General features: G+C 36.1%; 1 protein-coding gene across 13 annotated transcripts in view; it reads left to right on the forward strand.

Annotated features, from left to right (window-relative positions):
* The window catches only part of LOC110833793 (uncharacterized), a 73,847-nt gene that overhangs the window by 47,915 nt on the left and 10,911 nt on the right, over nt 1–15,021 (forward strand). For 11 of the 13 annotated variants that reach the window (XM_087348783.1, XM_087348785.1, XM_087348746.1 and 8 more), the window contains 8 exons: nt 313–555; nt 1,136–1,388; nt 2,059–2,175; nt 4,157–4,297; nt 5,765–5,839; nt 8,778–8,907; nt 11,624–11,844; nt 13,289–13,414. In XM_087348783.1, the coding sequence (XP_087204909.1) occupies nt 313–555; nt 1,136–1,388; nt 2,059–2,175; nt 4,157–4,297; nt 5,765–5,839; nt 8,778–8,907; nt 11,624–11,844; nt 13,289–13,414 (1,306 nt within the window). The remainder of the gene's footprint in view (nt 1–312; nt 556–1,135; nt 1,389–2,058; nt 2,176–4,156; nt 4,298–5,764; nt 5,840–8,777; nt 8,908–11,623; nt 11,845–13,288; nt 13,415–15,021) is intronic. The other 2 variants (XM_087348764.1, XM_087348772.1) reach the window with 2 other exon arrangements.

A 15,021-nucleotide genomic window follows, 5' to 3' on the forward strand; every position in this document is an offset into this window, starting at 1 on the left:
TATTCAGTTACACATTAATTTCTGGCAATACAGCATCCATTGACTCAAGAGTTGTAATCTTTTTGTGTGTCTTGGGGTGTTTGATTTCTTCTGATAGCCGATGTAGTACTCATTGATTCAGTTTTATGGATGTTGCCTAACACAGCAGAACATTGTGTAGTATGTCAGTAACAGTTGAAATAATTTGTATCTATGTTGTTTATATAATTTTAACAATCTAAATGGAATCTTGTATTGTCACTACTGGTAAGAATATTTTTCTCAGTTATGAAAACAGCATATTTATTTAGTGTTTTAAAAAATGCTCTTCAGATGCTGAACAAATCTCAGCAGGAAGCTCCAGTGACTGTAGGAAGGCCTGTGACACAGCAGCAGTCATTAAACACAACTGTGTCAGCATCTGCAGACCAGGTTGGCCTGACTTCAATGTCCGGGTTTGGACACAATTCTCATGCCAGTCCTGTCCACCCTGTAGTTTCTTCACAGCCACAGCTGCAGCAGGCACAGATGCAAATCCCACAGGATCTGGTTATGAAGCTACTTCAAGTGCAGCAGGTATGTTAGTTTCGTCCAGTGTTTTAGTATCAGTGGTGTTTTTTTAGTGCATGACAAACATAAGGTGGAAAATTCTTATTTTGTAATATCTGTTACTGGCTAGTGCAACATAGTATTTGAAAAAATGATGAGGGAGAGATGTGAAGGAAAGAAAGTTGGTCAGAAAACCAGAAGGGAAGACTCTACTTGGGAGTCCTTGACAGAGATGGAAGGAACAGAAAATATGAATCTTAAAGAGATGGAATATGATGCTGTTTAATTATATTAGTCAGGCTCAAGGTAGGATCGAGTGGCAGGCTGATATGAACATGGTAATGAACCTTTTGGTTTGATAAAGGGCAGACATCTTCCCTGAGATGGGGACCATACTCGATCAAGAGAAAACTGAAATTCATTGACAGCCATTTGGTGATATAGGAAAAGTATAGTACAAGATAACATATTTAACCAAATTGTATTTTTTCTGTCTTCGTTAAATATATACATTTTGAATATCACTGGAGATTGTTATAATTGTTTCACTGTAATGATGGAATGTAACATCTGTTGTATGATTCAAATTACTTTTCTGTTCACTTAGCAGCAACAGCAGCGTCAGCAGCAGCAAGAAATGCTGAACAAATTGCTTGTATCAAGCCAACAACAGCAAAAACAGAACCAAGCCACATCTCGCCTTGGTCATGTGCCTGTTGCAGTATCTGTACCCACCCAGTTCCAAGTACCACCTCCTCCGTCATTGTCTCCATTGCCGCCTGAACTTCAGTTGATGATAACCAATGCTCAGCCTAGTAGGGAATTACTACAAAGACCAGAAGCACAGGCCATTATTCAAGGTATGGTAACATTTCAGGTATATGAGATACATTATACATTTCAGGATATTAGAATTAATTTTAATCAATTATATATTTTTACATTGATTTTAAGAAGATAGTGTGGGGGAGTGATCTAGATCCATCTGGTTCAGAATAGGATACAGGGGTGAGCTGTTGTGAACCCTGTAATGAACCTTCAGACTCTTTAAAAGATGGGAAATTTCTTCACCAGTTGAGTGACTTAGCAGTTCATGAACACAACTCATGGAGTTACACAGTTACATGAAGTAATTTTTCACACAAAAGTTGCATTTTTTAATAATTATACAATTTTCTTATCAGAATTATTCTATTCAGGTAAATATTTGATGGTGGAAACAGTTTATGAGGCTAAGATAGACATGAGCATTCAACAACAAAGGAACTCAAAGAAAGAATATCAGAATGATCATATGAATTTATTGAGATACCTAATAAGGTGTGAGTTTATCATTTGAATATGGTTGTCATGTAATGTGTGTTTAATGTAGTACAAAGAAAGAGTAATTTATAACTTAACAGGCTTTTTATTTATTTTCTAAAAGGCAAATTGTAACCTTTCTCAGGCGATCTCTTCATTGCTGAACATCTATCAGTCTATAAATATGTTCTGTCATCTTTGTAACAGAAAGACAAAAATTGTTTTTAGGGTTGAAGCATGGTGAGATCACATCCCAACATTTGGTACAACAGTTGCAGAATCCGGCAATGCAACATCGCCACAGAGAGGTTCTTGTTAGCATCTTGAAGTTGCAGCTGCAGCCAGGTAAAATTTAGTGTTGGAAGAGCAAATCTAGCACTTGTGCTTGAATCGGATTAACATTTAACTTACACAAAACCCATATGCTGGGCTTTGTGTATTTCTGTTCTGATACTTTGCTCAGCAGAACAAATAGCAGAATACATGCAATTTTCTTTTACATAACTGTTTGATGAAATTTTTTGTGGCTTCAGAACCTACCGACGGTTCTCAATGCGTCAGAGCTTGTATTTTTTATGGTGCACTTGAAGACACCAATGCACAACCCCACGTAACACTCCCTGCATTTTATTTGTGCTTTCTTTTGTATCCCTTGTTCACTTTGGAGGAATGAATTGGCCAATGATTACTGAAATTTAGATCGAGTTAAGTAAGTTTTCTCTCTGTGGCAGCTGGTCTGCCAACAGGATGACAGAAATTAGGTAAACTCTTAGCATTTTAAATTAAGTTTAACGTGATAAATAGTCAAATGTGTGGAGGAGGTAACTGTTTATAATAGTAATTTCTAAGAGTTGGAAGAAAAGGTTTTTGTCCAATTCTATGTGCGCCATTGGATTGAGTGTCTGTTTTTTATTCTATCTCCTTTGCCAAAATATCCCATATGTTGATTATAGTCCTGTACAATTTGTAGCTTCAGGATATTATGCATGTTTGTCTCAAAGTTACCGTCTGTTGCTGGTAGATTGTGCATATTTGTCAGCACATACATGTCATATATACCTCTGCAGACCATTGCTGTCAAGTCATGTCATTTCAGTTTGTTTGGTCATGACATGTGTCATTCCCATTCTCTGAGGTCATAGTGTTCCTGTAACCTATGTTGTCTTATCTGTGGTCACTCATGTTCTGTCCTTCCCTAAGGGCTTTAATGTCATATGTGTAAGCAGTTTTGTCACACAACTTGTAAAGTTTGATACCAAAATATTTGTTTTGTCTGAAATTTATCCTTTCTTTAGGAGTATTCTGCTTTTTTCACAGCTGGATATGAGACAAGAATTTTTAAAAATTGTGAGCATTGAGATGAGAAGGAATTTTCTCTACTAGACCAGTGTTTTATTGTAATCTCAATTTGTAATGTAATTTTTGCACAATGCATTACCACGTGTCCCTTTTGATACCATATCCTTTTTCAGTAAAATTTAACATAAATCATTGCATTTAAAAACACTTACTTCTAAGGCTATATCCTTTTTTTAACCATTTGTTAATCTTCAGTGATTCAATACAAGTTTTAGGTCCTGTCTCACAGTTTGTTGAAAATTTGCCTCAGACATTGGTTAGTAAGAACATGTAATATTTTTGATCTTTGTCATAACTTATGTGGATGTCACTGTAGTTGTCTGTACTGATACATATTTATTTGTGGCAGAATAATCTTCAAAAGTTAGGAAACATTTATGGTAGGAAACTATATTCAGTGTCGTATGCTTGTGTGTACCGGTATTTCAAGATACAGTGGATCCCCTTATTTACACTTCTATGATTTATAAAAAATGATTTAAATTGCAGGAAATTAAAAATCATAAGCTTGACCCCTAATTTGCATGCTCAGCAGATAATATAGGTAAATTACTAAGCAATGTGTATACATTTTTACAACATATAATTATGAGAAACTAACTAGAAATATACAGTATCATGATGTGAATTAATCATTTGTCAAACACTAGCACCATAAAAGTTTTTTTCCATGAATGTCCATGCTGATTTTTATTTTCTTCAGTGACATGATTTTTGACCATTGACATTCCAAGTTATTTTGCCAAGAAAATGCACTAGTTCTGATGTGGCATGCAGAACTTTTGTTCTTAGGAAATTATGTTTATTTTTTGTCACCATAATACCTTATCAGACATGCGATTAAGTAAAATAACTGCAGGGGAAGCAGCAGGCTCAGCCAACAGATTGTTATGCATTCTTTGCGCAAAGTGCATAGATTTTCAATGAGGGCTTGGACTGGGCTAAAATTGGCGTATATTCTGTGCAGGTGTTTCACCTCGAGCCACTTCCCCTCATCCTCACATGCAGCAGCCAGAACTTCTGCACCAAATGATGTTGCAGCAGCAGCAGCAGCAACAGCAACAGCAGCAGCAGCAGCAGCTCCGTATTCCATCTCCACTGAACAGTGGTAAGCTGGTACTAAGACTAAAGGATACTGGAACAGAATACATGAAGACCTTATTGATTCAGAATCTGAGGGTAGATTTTTGTTAGTTGGCTTTGATTATAAAACTGATTCACTGACAGTAGAACTTTGAAATCCAATGCTGCAACTGTGAAAGCTCTCCACTGGACACTGTTCTGAACCATTTCCATCCATTTCTCACCTTCACAACCAATTTCCCAAAATCAGTCTTAATGTTATCCTCAGTCTCCTCAATCTTCCAGGTGGCTACTGTTCAAGAGGCAGACACCATCATTTCACACAGGTCCTTTGAAAATTCCGATGTTTTGGTTGATGGTGAAGTTGTTGCTGTGTTATCAAACAGAAGTCGTTGCTTGCTTTGATGACTGGTTTGTCGGCTCAAATTATTTTTATGTTTTGCGTATCGCAATGTTATTTCACATTAAATCGCTTACCAGCCGTAACTTTAACTTCACAAAGTTTACAGAACATAATTATTCCATCAGAACTAAAATATTCCTCGCCAAAATCTTTAATTAAACCTCCTAACTTCGCACTTTCAGAACACTTCACTTTCGGCTTCTTAACTAACTGAAGGATTCACTGTAAATGCCTGAGAAATGTAGTTACAAGTAAGAATTTTATACCAAAAATATAACCAAAATATGAATTTTATCCTCAAAATATAACCAAAATATGCATTTTATCCTCAAAATACAACCAAAATATGCATTTAACTACAAATATGACTGAAAACATAAAAATGATAAATATGCATTTATATGCAAAATAAATACAGTCTAATTGTGATTAGAATAACCCAATTAGTGTTTAATTTCAGTTTAGAATGAAAATAGAAGCCCCAATAAAAATATGACATGTCATGATCATCCGAACCCTAATCATAACCTACTGCCTTTCATTATCCAACAATCCTACATTGCTTTAGTAAAGCACATAGTTTCTTGGTATGTAATATTCTAAATTTCTCACTGCGTTATTCTCTCTTAGGTCCATATATTTTTCTAAGGGCATTGTTTTAAAACACTTGTAATTTATGGTCTTTTCAAAGTAGGAGACCAAATTTCATAACCATACAAAACGACAAGTAAAAGTGTTTGTTTGTGTGTGTGTGTGTGTGTGTGTGTGTGTATGTGTATGTGTCTTCATTTCTAATGGTTATGGAAAGTAGATTAAATGAAATAGTTTCTGAAATGTATCATAGCATGCATATCATGAATTTATTTTTCTCTTAATTTCATTCTTGTTGTCTGGATGTATTAAAAAACAAAAACTTTTATAAATGAAGCTGGTTGAATTGTATGTCACACATATTTACTCTAGTTATAAGTAAAGCAGTAAACATAAATTGGGCTCCTTAACTCTATTGCTTCTCAAACCTTGTTCCTTTGAAAGGTCGGAATGACTGAATACAGTTTGAACAATAAACTATTGTTCTGGTGCTTTCAGCCTATTGTCAGCAGCCTCCTGTCATATCTCCTAACTTGGCCAACAATCCCAACAATTTAACAGTTCAGCACACAGGTGAGCTCAGTATGTTTGCATGCTGAGTGTCTGTTGGTGTTCAGTTTTTTGTTTATGATCTTACATTTTATTTTTATGTTTACATGTAATGCAGTATTACTGTATTCTAAGAGGACTTACATGTATTGAATCAAAACTACTTAAATAATAAAATTATTCTTGATTTTGATGGGTCTTACAGGGCAAGTATTTGTTCCTTGTATCTGAAGGTGGAGGCAGAGCCAACCTGTGAAATATTATGTGTAATTTTGTCCGGACAATGAGTAGTGCCCGAAGAAAGTCTCCCATAATGTTACAGAACTTATGAATCATGTACTGACTAACTCATTTTATGTTTTGTTTAGTTAATATATACAGATATTTTAAAGAAAAGTTATAAATCATAAGAAAATTAATATTTTATGCACTATACCCATTTTTTGCACATTGAACTACTTTTTGATGAATTTGTTCAACTTTGTTATAGGCTCATGTTGAGTAGGAAATATATTGGACATATGTGACTTAGTTATGCATTCACTTTATGTACTTTATGCAAAATGCATAGAATGCACAAAAACTAGATTGAGTACTGGGACTAATGGCTGTTGCTTTTTTGCCTAACTCGGTTCATGGATCTGAGTCCTCATTGAGACGCTGGTAATCTGCTCAACTGATCAAATTATCCACCTTATATGGAACCCAGAGCTTCATTACTGTATTCACAAGAGCCTGCAACCAGTTCCTATCCTGAGCCACAGTCCACACCTTCCCATCGTATTTCCACAAGATCAGCTTTAATATAACCCTCCCATATATGCCAAATGTTTCTGAGTGGTCTCATCCCATCTGACTTTCTAACCAAAATTTTGTATGCATTTCTAATCTCCCCCATATATACAATATGTGTCACCCTTCCTCCTTGTTTGCAAAATCTATCTGTCCCCGCTAGTAGATGGCGCTAGTAGCCAGAGAAGCTGATGCACCTATAAACCCACTACTACTACTACTATCTATCTGTCCCCTTTCTCTGTGCATCAGTTAGTGATTTTAGCCACTTGGAGGAAATCTGTTGTCCTTGTTCATAACTTTGAGTGCAATGCTTTGAGTCAGGCATGTACTATCTTTACTGTATATGGACCACACTGGAAAGTACAAACCTCATTGTAGGCTATTTTCAGATGTTGATACCCAGTGGAGTAAATTATGATTATATTCTCTGTATTAAATTTTCCATGTAATTAAATTAATTATAACAGTTACTGTACACACTCATATGTAGGACAGTTTTCACTTACCTACTGTTATGTGGAACTCCTTGTATTTTGTCGAATCAGATGTCCATTGAGTTGTTGGAAAAGGTGACTCATAATTCACTTTTCATATGTTCATTTACATGTCTGCTACTCCCGTCCCCAGCCACCATGTGTTTTCTTGGTAGTTTGACTATGCAGATGCATGGAGCAAGTCTCTTTGAAGCCAACAGTACAGTGTTGTTTTAGTAAAACAAATTACTGTTTAAAAATTCAAGAGCATGCTACACAAACCTAATTATAAAGAAAGCCACCATAGTTTTACAAGTGAAGAAAATATGTTTCATAAGCCTGTCTTAAAGTGTTTCTGAAAGTACTAGCTGTTTTAAATTTGTTGGTAAGAATACTATGTGATATGGGAGAAACCATAGGAAGTAGTACTATAACAGTGGAAAGAATCAGGTGTAATCCCTAGCGATAAAAGCAGATGACAAAACTGAGTGCAGTAACTTCTGCGGTATCTCTCTTTTGTCAACGTTGTACTGGATCCATTTCCAATACACAGTGGCCTAAAATAGGGATGCTTTATCCCCAGTGCTTTTTAATTTTGCTTTAGAACATGTCATCTGGAAGGTTGGAGGGAATCAGGAAGGGCTCGAATTGAATGGTCTGCACCAGTTACTTGTGTATGCTGATGATGTCAGTTTGCTGGGGGATGATGTGGATACCATAACCAAGAATTCAGAAACTCTCGTACAGGCTAGAAGATAAATTGGCCTAGAAGTAAATGTAGACGAAACTAAATACAAGGGCGTAATGCGGGATAAACATCAGCAAAATCGTCGGAACATAATTATAAGTAATACATCATTTGAAAATGTTTCAAAATTTAAGTGTCAGGGAACAACAACAACAAATAGAAATGAGGTCCATGATGAAATTAAGAGTAGAATACATTCGGGGAACACTTGTTTTATTCAATTAAAAAATTATCATCTTGTTTGCTATCCAAAACACTAAAGATCAGGATATATCAAAGAATTCTGCCTGTTGTTTTGTATGGTTGTTAAACATGGTCTCTTACCTTGAAGGAAGAACATAGATTACAAGTGTTTGAAAACAAGGTGCTCAGGAAGATATCTGGATCTAGGGAGGATGGAATAAGTGGGGAATTTGGAATGTTGCATAACGAGGACCTGCATGAAGTGTTCGGATCACCTAGCACAGTGAGGACAGTGAAATCAAGGAGGCTGCAATGGGATGGACATGTAGCATGCATGGGGAGGCAAGGGGTGCATACAGAGTTTTGGTGGGGAATTCTGGAAAATGACCACTGGGCAGACCAAGGAGATGGGAGGATAATATCAAGATGGATCTTAGTTGAGATGGGCTGTGAGGGTGGTAAATGGATAGAGTTGGCTCAGAATCATGGCCGGTGGCAGGCTTTGGTGTTGATGTTGGACCTGTGGGTTCTGCTACAAGGGAATTAGGGGAGAAACCAACATCATAGACATATTTCTATGTTGTCTAAAGATGAAACCTCTGCATGCATTTCTTACAATTAAAAACATGCATAAGAATGCACTGATTTTGGTTGCTTGTGTATGATCAGTTAGTTCATTGTTACTTGGTGGACAGTATTGAAACTGCAAATTTTGTTTTGGGAAACCATTTATAGCTGCTGATAGGAGACTCTTGCGTTACAGTTGTACCACATCGAGTGCCATCACCTCGTGAGCTGATTGTTCACACACAAAACATAATGCAATCAGCACTGATAAAGAAGAAACTGGAGGAACAGCGAGAGAACTTCCGAAAACGCCAAGAAATGCAACAGTAAGTGTTATTAATATCTCTAATGCAATTCCATTCACTTTGTTTAGTACTTTTGAATTCTAACTGGGTTATTAAGTCCCGCGCCGTAGCCGCTCAGTCTGAGGCATTTTGCTTTGGACCGGCGATACAGGATGCGCGCTGGTTCGAGTCTCAGGGGAGAAGAAGTTTTCTCATGAGCTTTCAACCAGTGTATGGGACCGGTGCCAACCTAGCATTGTGACGAAATTGGGGAGCTACAATGAGTAGCGTAATCCGGTCAGGAAAGCTAGCAATGGCTGGTGGTTTGTCGTGCTGACCGCACATCGCCCTATATCTGGTTGGATGTTCGTTCACCACTGCCTAGGCATGTGAACCTGAGGCCAGCAGTCAAGCTAGTCGGCTTTGGCTCTCTGGAGCTGTTACGCCACGGATTTAATTTAATTTAATTTTAATTTAACTGTGTTATTAATTTGAATATGTGAATATGAATGTAACTATCAAAACAGATAGTTCATAAAATTACTAAAGTACAGAAGTGGTAAAATGTATTCCACCGGAGTATACACATTTACCAAATGCCTCTTTTTTATTACCCCCCTTTCAAATTTGTTATATATACGAACCAATTTCTTTGTTTATTTTGTCTTATCCATCTCATCCTTTTGTCACAGAAATAAGTGCTAAAACTTCATAATATAGAGGAAAGAAGTCTGTTGTTGACAGAGAAAATCAATAATGGATGAATTATTTCTCATAGATTTCTCAGATCCATGGCAGTTGAATCTTTTGCAAAGAGATGTTTTCCAATCTGGTATACCTACTACTGTGAGGTCTGACCTCATTGCCAGACCATATCTGACTCAATGAATTATCAGCATAGACACAGTGAAAGGTGACAGAAGGAATACAACATATCAAGCCAAATGTGTTTATGCTGATGAGGCCCAAACAATTCAGAAAAAGACCATTCTCAGTCATAAGACTGGCAGACAGTGCTGTTTTAAGCAGAGCCAGGTCTGACGAAAAGAAAAGGTGAAAGGAAAAGAGGATGAAGTATGTTCACAAACAAAGGAAGGCCATAGATAAAAGTGTGTTTGTCAGAGGGCGCATGGTCCATTGATACATAGCAATTTAATTCATACCTATTGTACCTCCTGCATAGCCTCAAAACATAACAAGATGTGGATATTGAAACCATGTAGTATTTATTTAACATCATATGTAGCTTGAGGGAAACTGTCCATTTAGAGCTCTTGCCAACCATGTGTGCTCGTAGGAATGAAGGACTTTCTTGTTTTTGTGCACTGCTTATATTGAAGGTGGGAAAATTTTTATATTAGCCTTATACGCACACAAATACCAAGTTTCCGTAGTGGAATGGTAATTTATTTTGCCTTTGAAATCATTGATTGTGGTGATGATAACCTTTAATAGTTTACTTTTGGTATAACTATGATTTCATTATGTGACCATCTGTGCAACAGTCAAGCATGCCAACCCATAAACTAAATTACACTATATTTCTTGCTATAAATTTTTATTTTCTAAATATGACATGAACAACAGAAGATTTGTAGCACTGGGAAAGTAGACTTCATGCTTCTCCAAACTTTTTTAGGCATGAAGTAGCTAGGATTTTTTTAATTTATAGGCACATTCCAAATTTGGTTAAAATAGGACAGCGGTAATGGGGACTTTACATGCAGACATTCACACATTTATATAATACATGCAAAAATTATCTTTTGGGAAATCCCCTTCCAAACACTCAGTTTAAAACAACATTATATTTTAATCTAAAACTTGTAATAAGCCAATCTTAGGGAAATAAAAAGATTGAATATCCAAAAGAGAATAGTGAGATTGAAACAAATGTTAAAAATATCAGACAATTATACAGACACAAATTTTATATCAGCTTAGAATATATTTAATAATGGGTGACATTGTTGGTTGCTTGCAAATTCTCATTGTATTGTAGGCAGGTGAGAAAAATCTCTATTGAGGTATTGAACATTTATGTAGCTATTGAATTTAGAATGTGTGAGATACTGCTAAACTGTTACTCTGAGAATAATTTCTGATGAAATATAATAATAATAATAATAATTTATTTACAGTCCATGGATCCATAAGACAGTCAGATGACAATAGGACGTGGAAAAAGTCATAATAATAAAAATAATAATAATACAATACATATTATAAAGTACAATTCGTACTATTATATAAATTTCACATAATGCAAAACAAAGTATTCACCCAGAGAAATGATAAGCTATAAATAGATCTACCCATTACACAAAAGAAAAATTTATCACTTATTTGTAAACAACATAAATTCATTGACACAGTAAAAGGACTGTGTAATTAAGTCTTTGCTATTGAATGAAGATGAGAGAAAAATATGGGCTGCAAGACTAACAATATATTTAGTATGATTTAAAATAAATTTTCTTCTAAACAGTCAGCTTGATGCAGAAGTTTTAATTTATGTTAAAAATGCAATAATGAAAAAATAGATTGAATGATTGAAAAAGTTTTGTGCCAGATAGTTTTGGTTTCATTGTGACAGTAATTGATGACTTATTGTTACTGCCATTTATCACATTATATCTATACTTAACAAAAAAACTGGGATGCAATGAGTGGCAGGCATAGATTTAAAAAGAAAATAATTTTCCTGAACATGTAAATTTTTATGTGGATTTAATGCGATATAAAAATTCAATTTTAGGTCCCATTCTCCAAATATGGCGGGAATGTCAAGTAATGCAACAGCTAATAGTGGGGTGAAGATTAATGACTCTTCATCATCTGCGAAACACTTGTCATCCCCAACTCCTCTTGCTTTCACGCCAACATCAGTACTGAGGAAGATGACTGCTGAGAAAGAGGCTGAGACTTCTGGTGGACCTGTTAATGCTGTGAGAAATGAGTCAAAGGCATCTGTTTCAGGTGACTGAAATTAGAGAATTGGTTACAGTTTACTGTTTACAATAAATGTGTAATAACATACATGTTGGAACTATGAACCTTTTGGTAATTTAGATATCAGGAAATGACACAAGGTGCATATACAATACGAACTTCTGATTCTTTCATTATAAGTGAACTTACAATTACTGATGGTTACATTATTTAATTTTCTTGTTCATGTATTGATTTGTGTCATCAAGACAAGTTTTGAATTCTTAATTTCTCATGAATTTAGAATCAATTAGTGATGGGTATTTCTCTTTCTTTGAAGTGATGTTATGTTTCCATTTATTGGATTCGTTGTAAGGAACCCATGGTGGTATGTTATTTCTGTAGATAATGAACACCCAGTTATCTGTATGCAGATTGACTATGCATGACTTTTTTCTTCATAAATATAGACATGTGTGAACTAGTCTTTTGACCACACCGTACTGTCCACTTTTAATTGGGAGGGGGGGGGGGGCAAGATTGGTTTTGGGATGGTCTGCAGAAGATATGATCAAAGAGTACCCCTTTTTTTCCTTTCTTTCTTTAGTCAGTGTTGGTGATGCAGTGGTTAGGTTTATTTCATTGATTATGGTGGTGGAGATAGGGTATGCTGCAAATGTGCCTGGTCTTTTTTCAAATATTAGCATTTTACAGTCAGTTTTGTTACATCATACTGTGTATCGGATGAAAATTTTAGTTAACACCTGTGGATCCTAAGAAGGATGGCTGAAAATTATAAGAAAATTTTACTGACAGTGAATCAGGTTTGAGTTCCTTTAAAAATTTGATAATTGAGTATCCACAACAGAATTAGCCAAGGATTATGGAGCAGGAATTTAGTTATTTCATATATGAAATGATGCTACCAGGCTGACCTTCTCAGAACTCATGCTGATAATGGTGAAGAATGTCTACAAAGTGTTGCATGTGAAGTGGGTATCCAGTACAGGACAGGCAGTTCTGCCACAAAGCAAGAGGGAGAAGAGGGTGGGAAGAATGAGTTAAATTTGTTGCTGATATGAGGAGGAGTCTAGACAGTTCACAAAAACAACTGGTCATTAAAAATTGTTTCTCAGAATAAATATCAGTTGTGTAAAAAAAAGTAAAATAATTGGTAAAGCTCTGTGAATGCACGAAACAACATTTTGGATTATCTGTGTACTTTTATTGTTCATATGTCCTCTCCCCTTCATTAGCTTGGATAATTGGGAGAATACTGTATGTGAAAAGAAAGAGAACTCAGGTGAAATGCTGATACAAGTTAACCACACTGTTTATGTGCTGAATCTCCCATATGAGCAGGTACAGAATCAAAGACTGCATTTTTCCTCATCACCTTAACATATTTACATTTTTTCTATATATACTGTTGGTAAGAATGTAGACATATTTGTTTCTGTTTTATAATTACTTTGTTTGCAAAAATTTTCAGCTCCTAATGATCTAAAACCACAGCCTGCAGTTATCCAGACATCACAACGACAGTCAGCTTCTGGTCCGCATTTGAGGTCCCAACAGACAGCAGCCTTGCCGTGGAATGTAACAAAACAACACCCAGGTACTTACATAAAGTTGTACTCGCAATTATAAGAATCCTACTAAGTTTTAAAGACCTGCTTAAGATGGTACCTTCATGTTTTTTAGTAAACATAATATATTTTATGTGTTTTTCTGTTAGGGAGGCAGGGCTGGAGTAGGAGTATATTTGATGGATTGAAGTAGAAGGCTCCTTGTGGATCTCAGAGAGTGAAATGTCAGATAATAAGTACAGTGAAACCTCTATCCATCGTTCCCGGAACTATCGTTTTCCCGGATGCATCGTCCGTTTTGTTCGGTCCCGGATACATCCCATATAAAATAATGTTACATTTTCCCGTTTCTATCGTTCCTCGAACTATCGTTTTATCGCATCGATCGTTCAAAAGCTTAGTCCCGGCCCACAATTTTCCCGCAATGATCATTTCTGAGAAATTAAAATGCTGGGTAGATAAATTAATACTGAAAGACGCACAGTGTTTTTGGAATACACAGTAGCGGTAACCTGTTATGTCGCCCAACCAGCACAGATTCTTTTGGAATGAGGGGTCAGCGGTGCAGGGGTGATAGTTGGAGAGAATGGCGGTGCCCAATGTCAGAAAGTTACGAGTTTAATTAGGGTGCACTCATATTTCGTCCAGCGATGCCAGATGGCATGTGCAGTGTGAATTTCTTCACAAATGCTTTTATTATAAGTACAAAGGAAAGGCGGGCGGCACTTTTCATTCTTCTGGTTCATCTTGTGTCTTCTACAGCTACGTTTCGTTGAGTTCGGCCGTAATAGTATTTCCATTCTTCCTGTTATTGTCCGCGAAGGGGGTGGGAGTGGTGAGGAAGAGGAAGATGATGAATGCGAGCCCGCAGCTGTGCCGAGTTTTGCCGAAGCATTGGCAAAAGTGAAGTCGTTCTTTTATGCGCTTAATATTAGTGAACGTGACGAGGAAAACATTTTGAACGTGGAAAGGGCTCTGTTTGGCCTAAGACGTAAAGTTTTGACAAACCAGTTGTCCATTAAAGACTTTTTTGGTAAAAAGAAGTAACTTTGAAAGAGAAACATTGTTTTTTTTTAAAAATTTTAATGCTTTCCCGCAACTATCGTTTTCCCGTATTCATCGTTTTTATTTCCCACCCCCGCCGAAAACGATGCATCGAGGTTTCACTGTACAGTGGTACTTAAGTTCCAGTAATTTTATTTCAATAAATTATTCTGGGATTGCAAGTGGGGATTTGTACATACTGATCAAGCAGCAGTTTGGCTAACATAGTAATGAGTAAGAACAAGCATCACTCTGCTTGATACTGTACTTGTTAGTGTAATAGGCACATCCAATTTATTGTAATCAGAATTCTGGCCATGACTATGAGAATTTCAAGAAATGTAGACACAAATGTCAGAATAAAAATTTGTAGCAGAATGGTTAAAAGACATTTGAGGAGTAAAACGAAAATATGAATAGTTCTACATTCTCTCAAATTATAAATGGTGTAATATGGATCACAAAGATCCCAATCCATGCAGTCTGATAATTTATAAAGTATATTTAAACTGATTCTAACATTTAATGTTGAAATATGGATCCTTGCAAAGAGAAACAAGCAAATTCAGTCAGTGGATATGAAATTTTTTAG

This window comes from Zootermopsis nevadensis, unplaced genomic scaffold (assembly GCF_977971745.1).
Source record: "Zootermopsis nevadensis isolate Lab colony 2312 unplaced genomic scaffold, Znev_1.0 Znev_ptg000002l, whole genome shotgun sequence".
NCBI classification, from domain to species: domain Eukaryota; kingdom Metazoa; phylum Arthropoda; class Insecta; order Blattodea; family Termopsidae; genus Zootermopsis; species Zootermopsis nevadensis.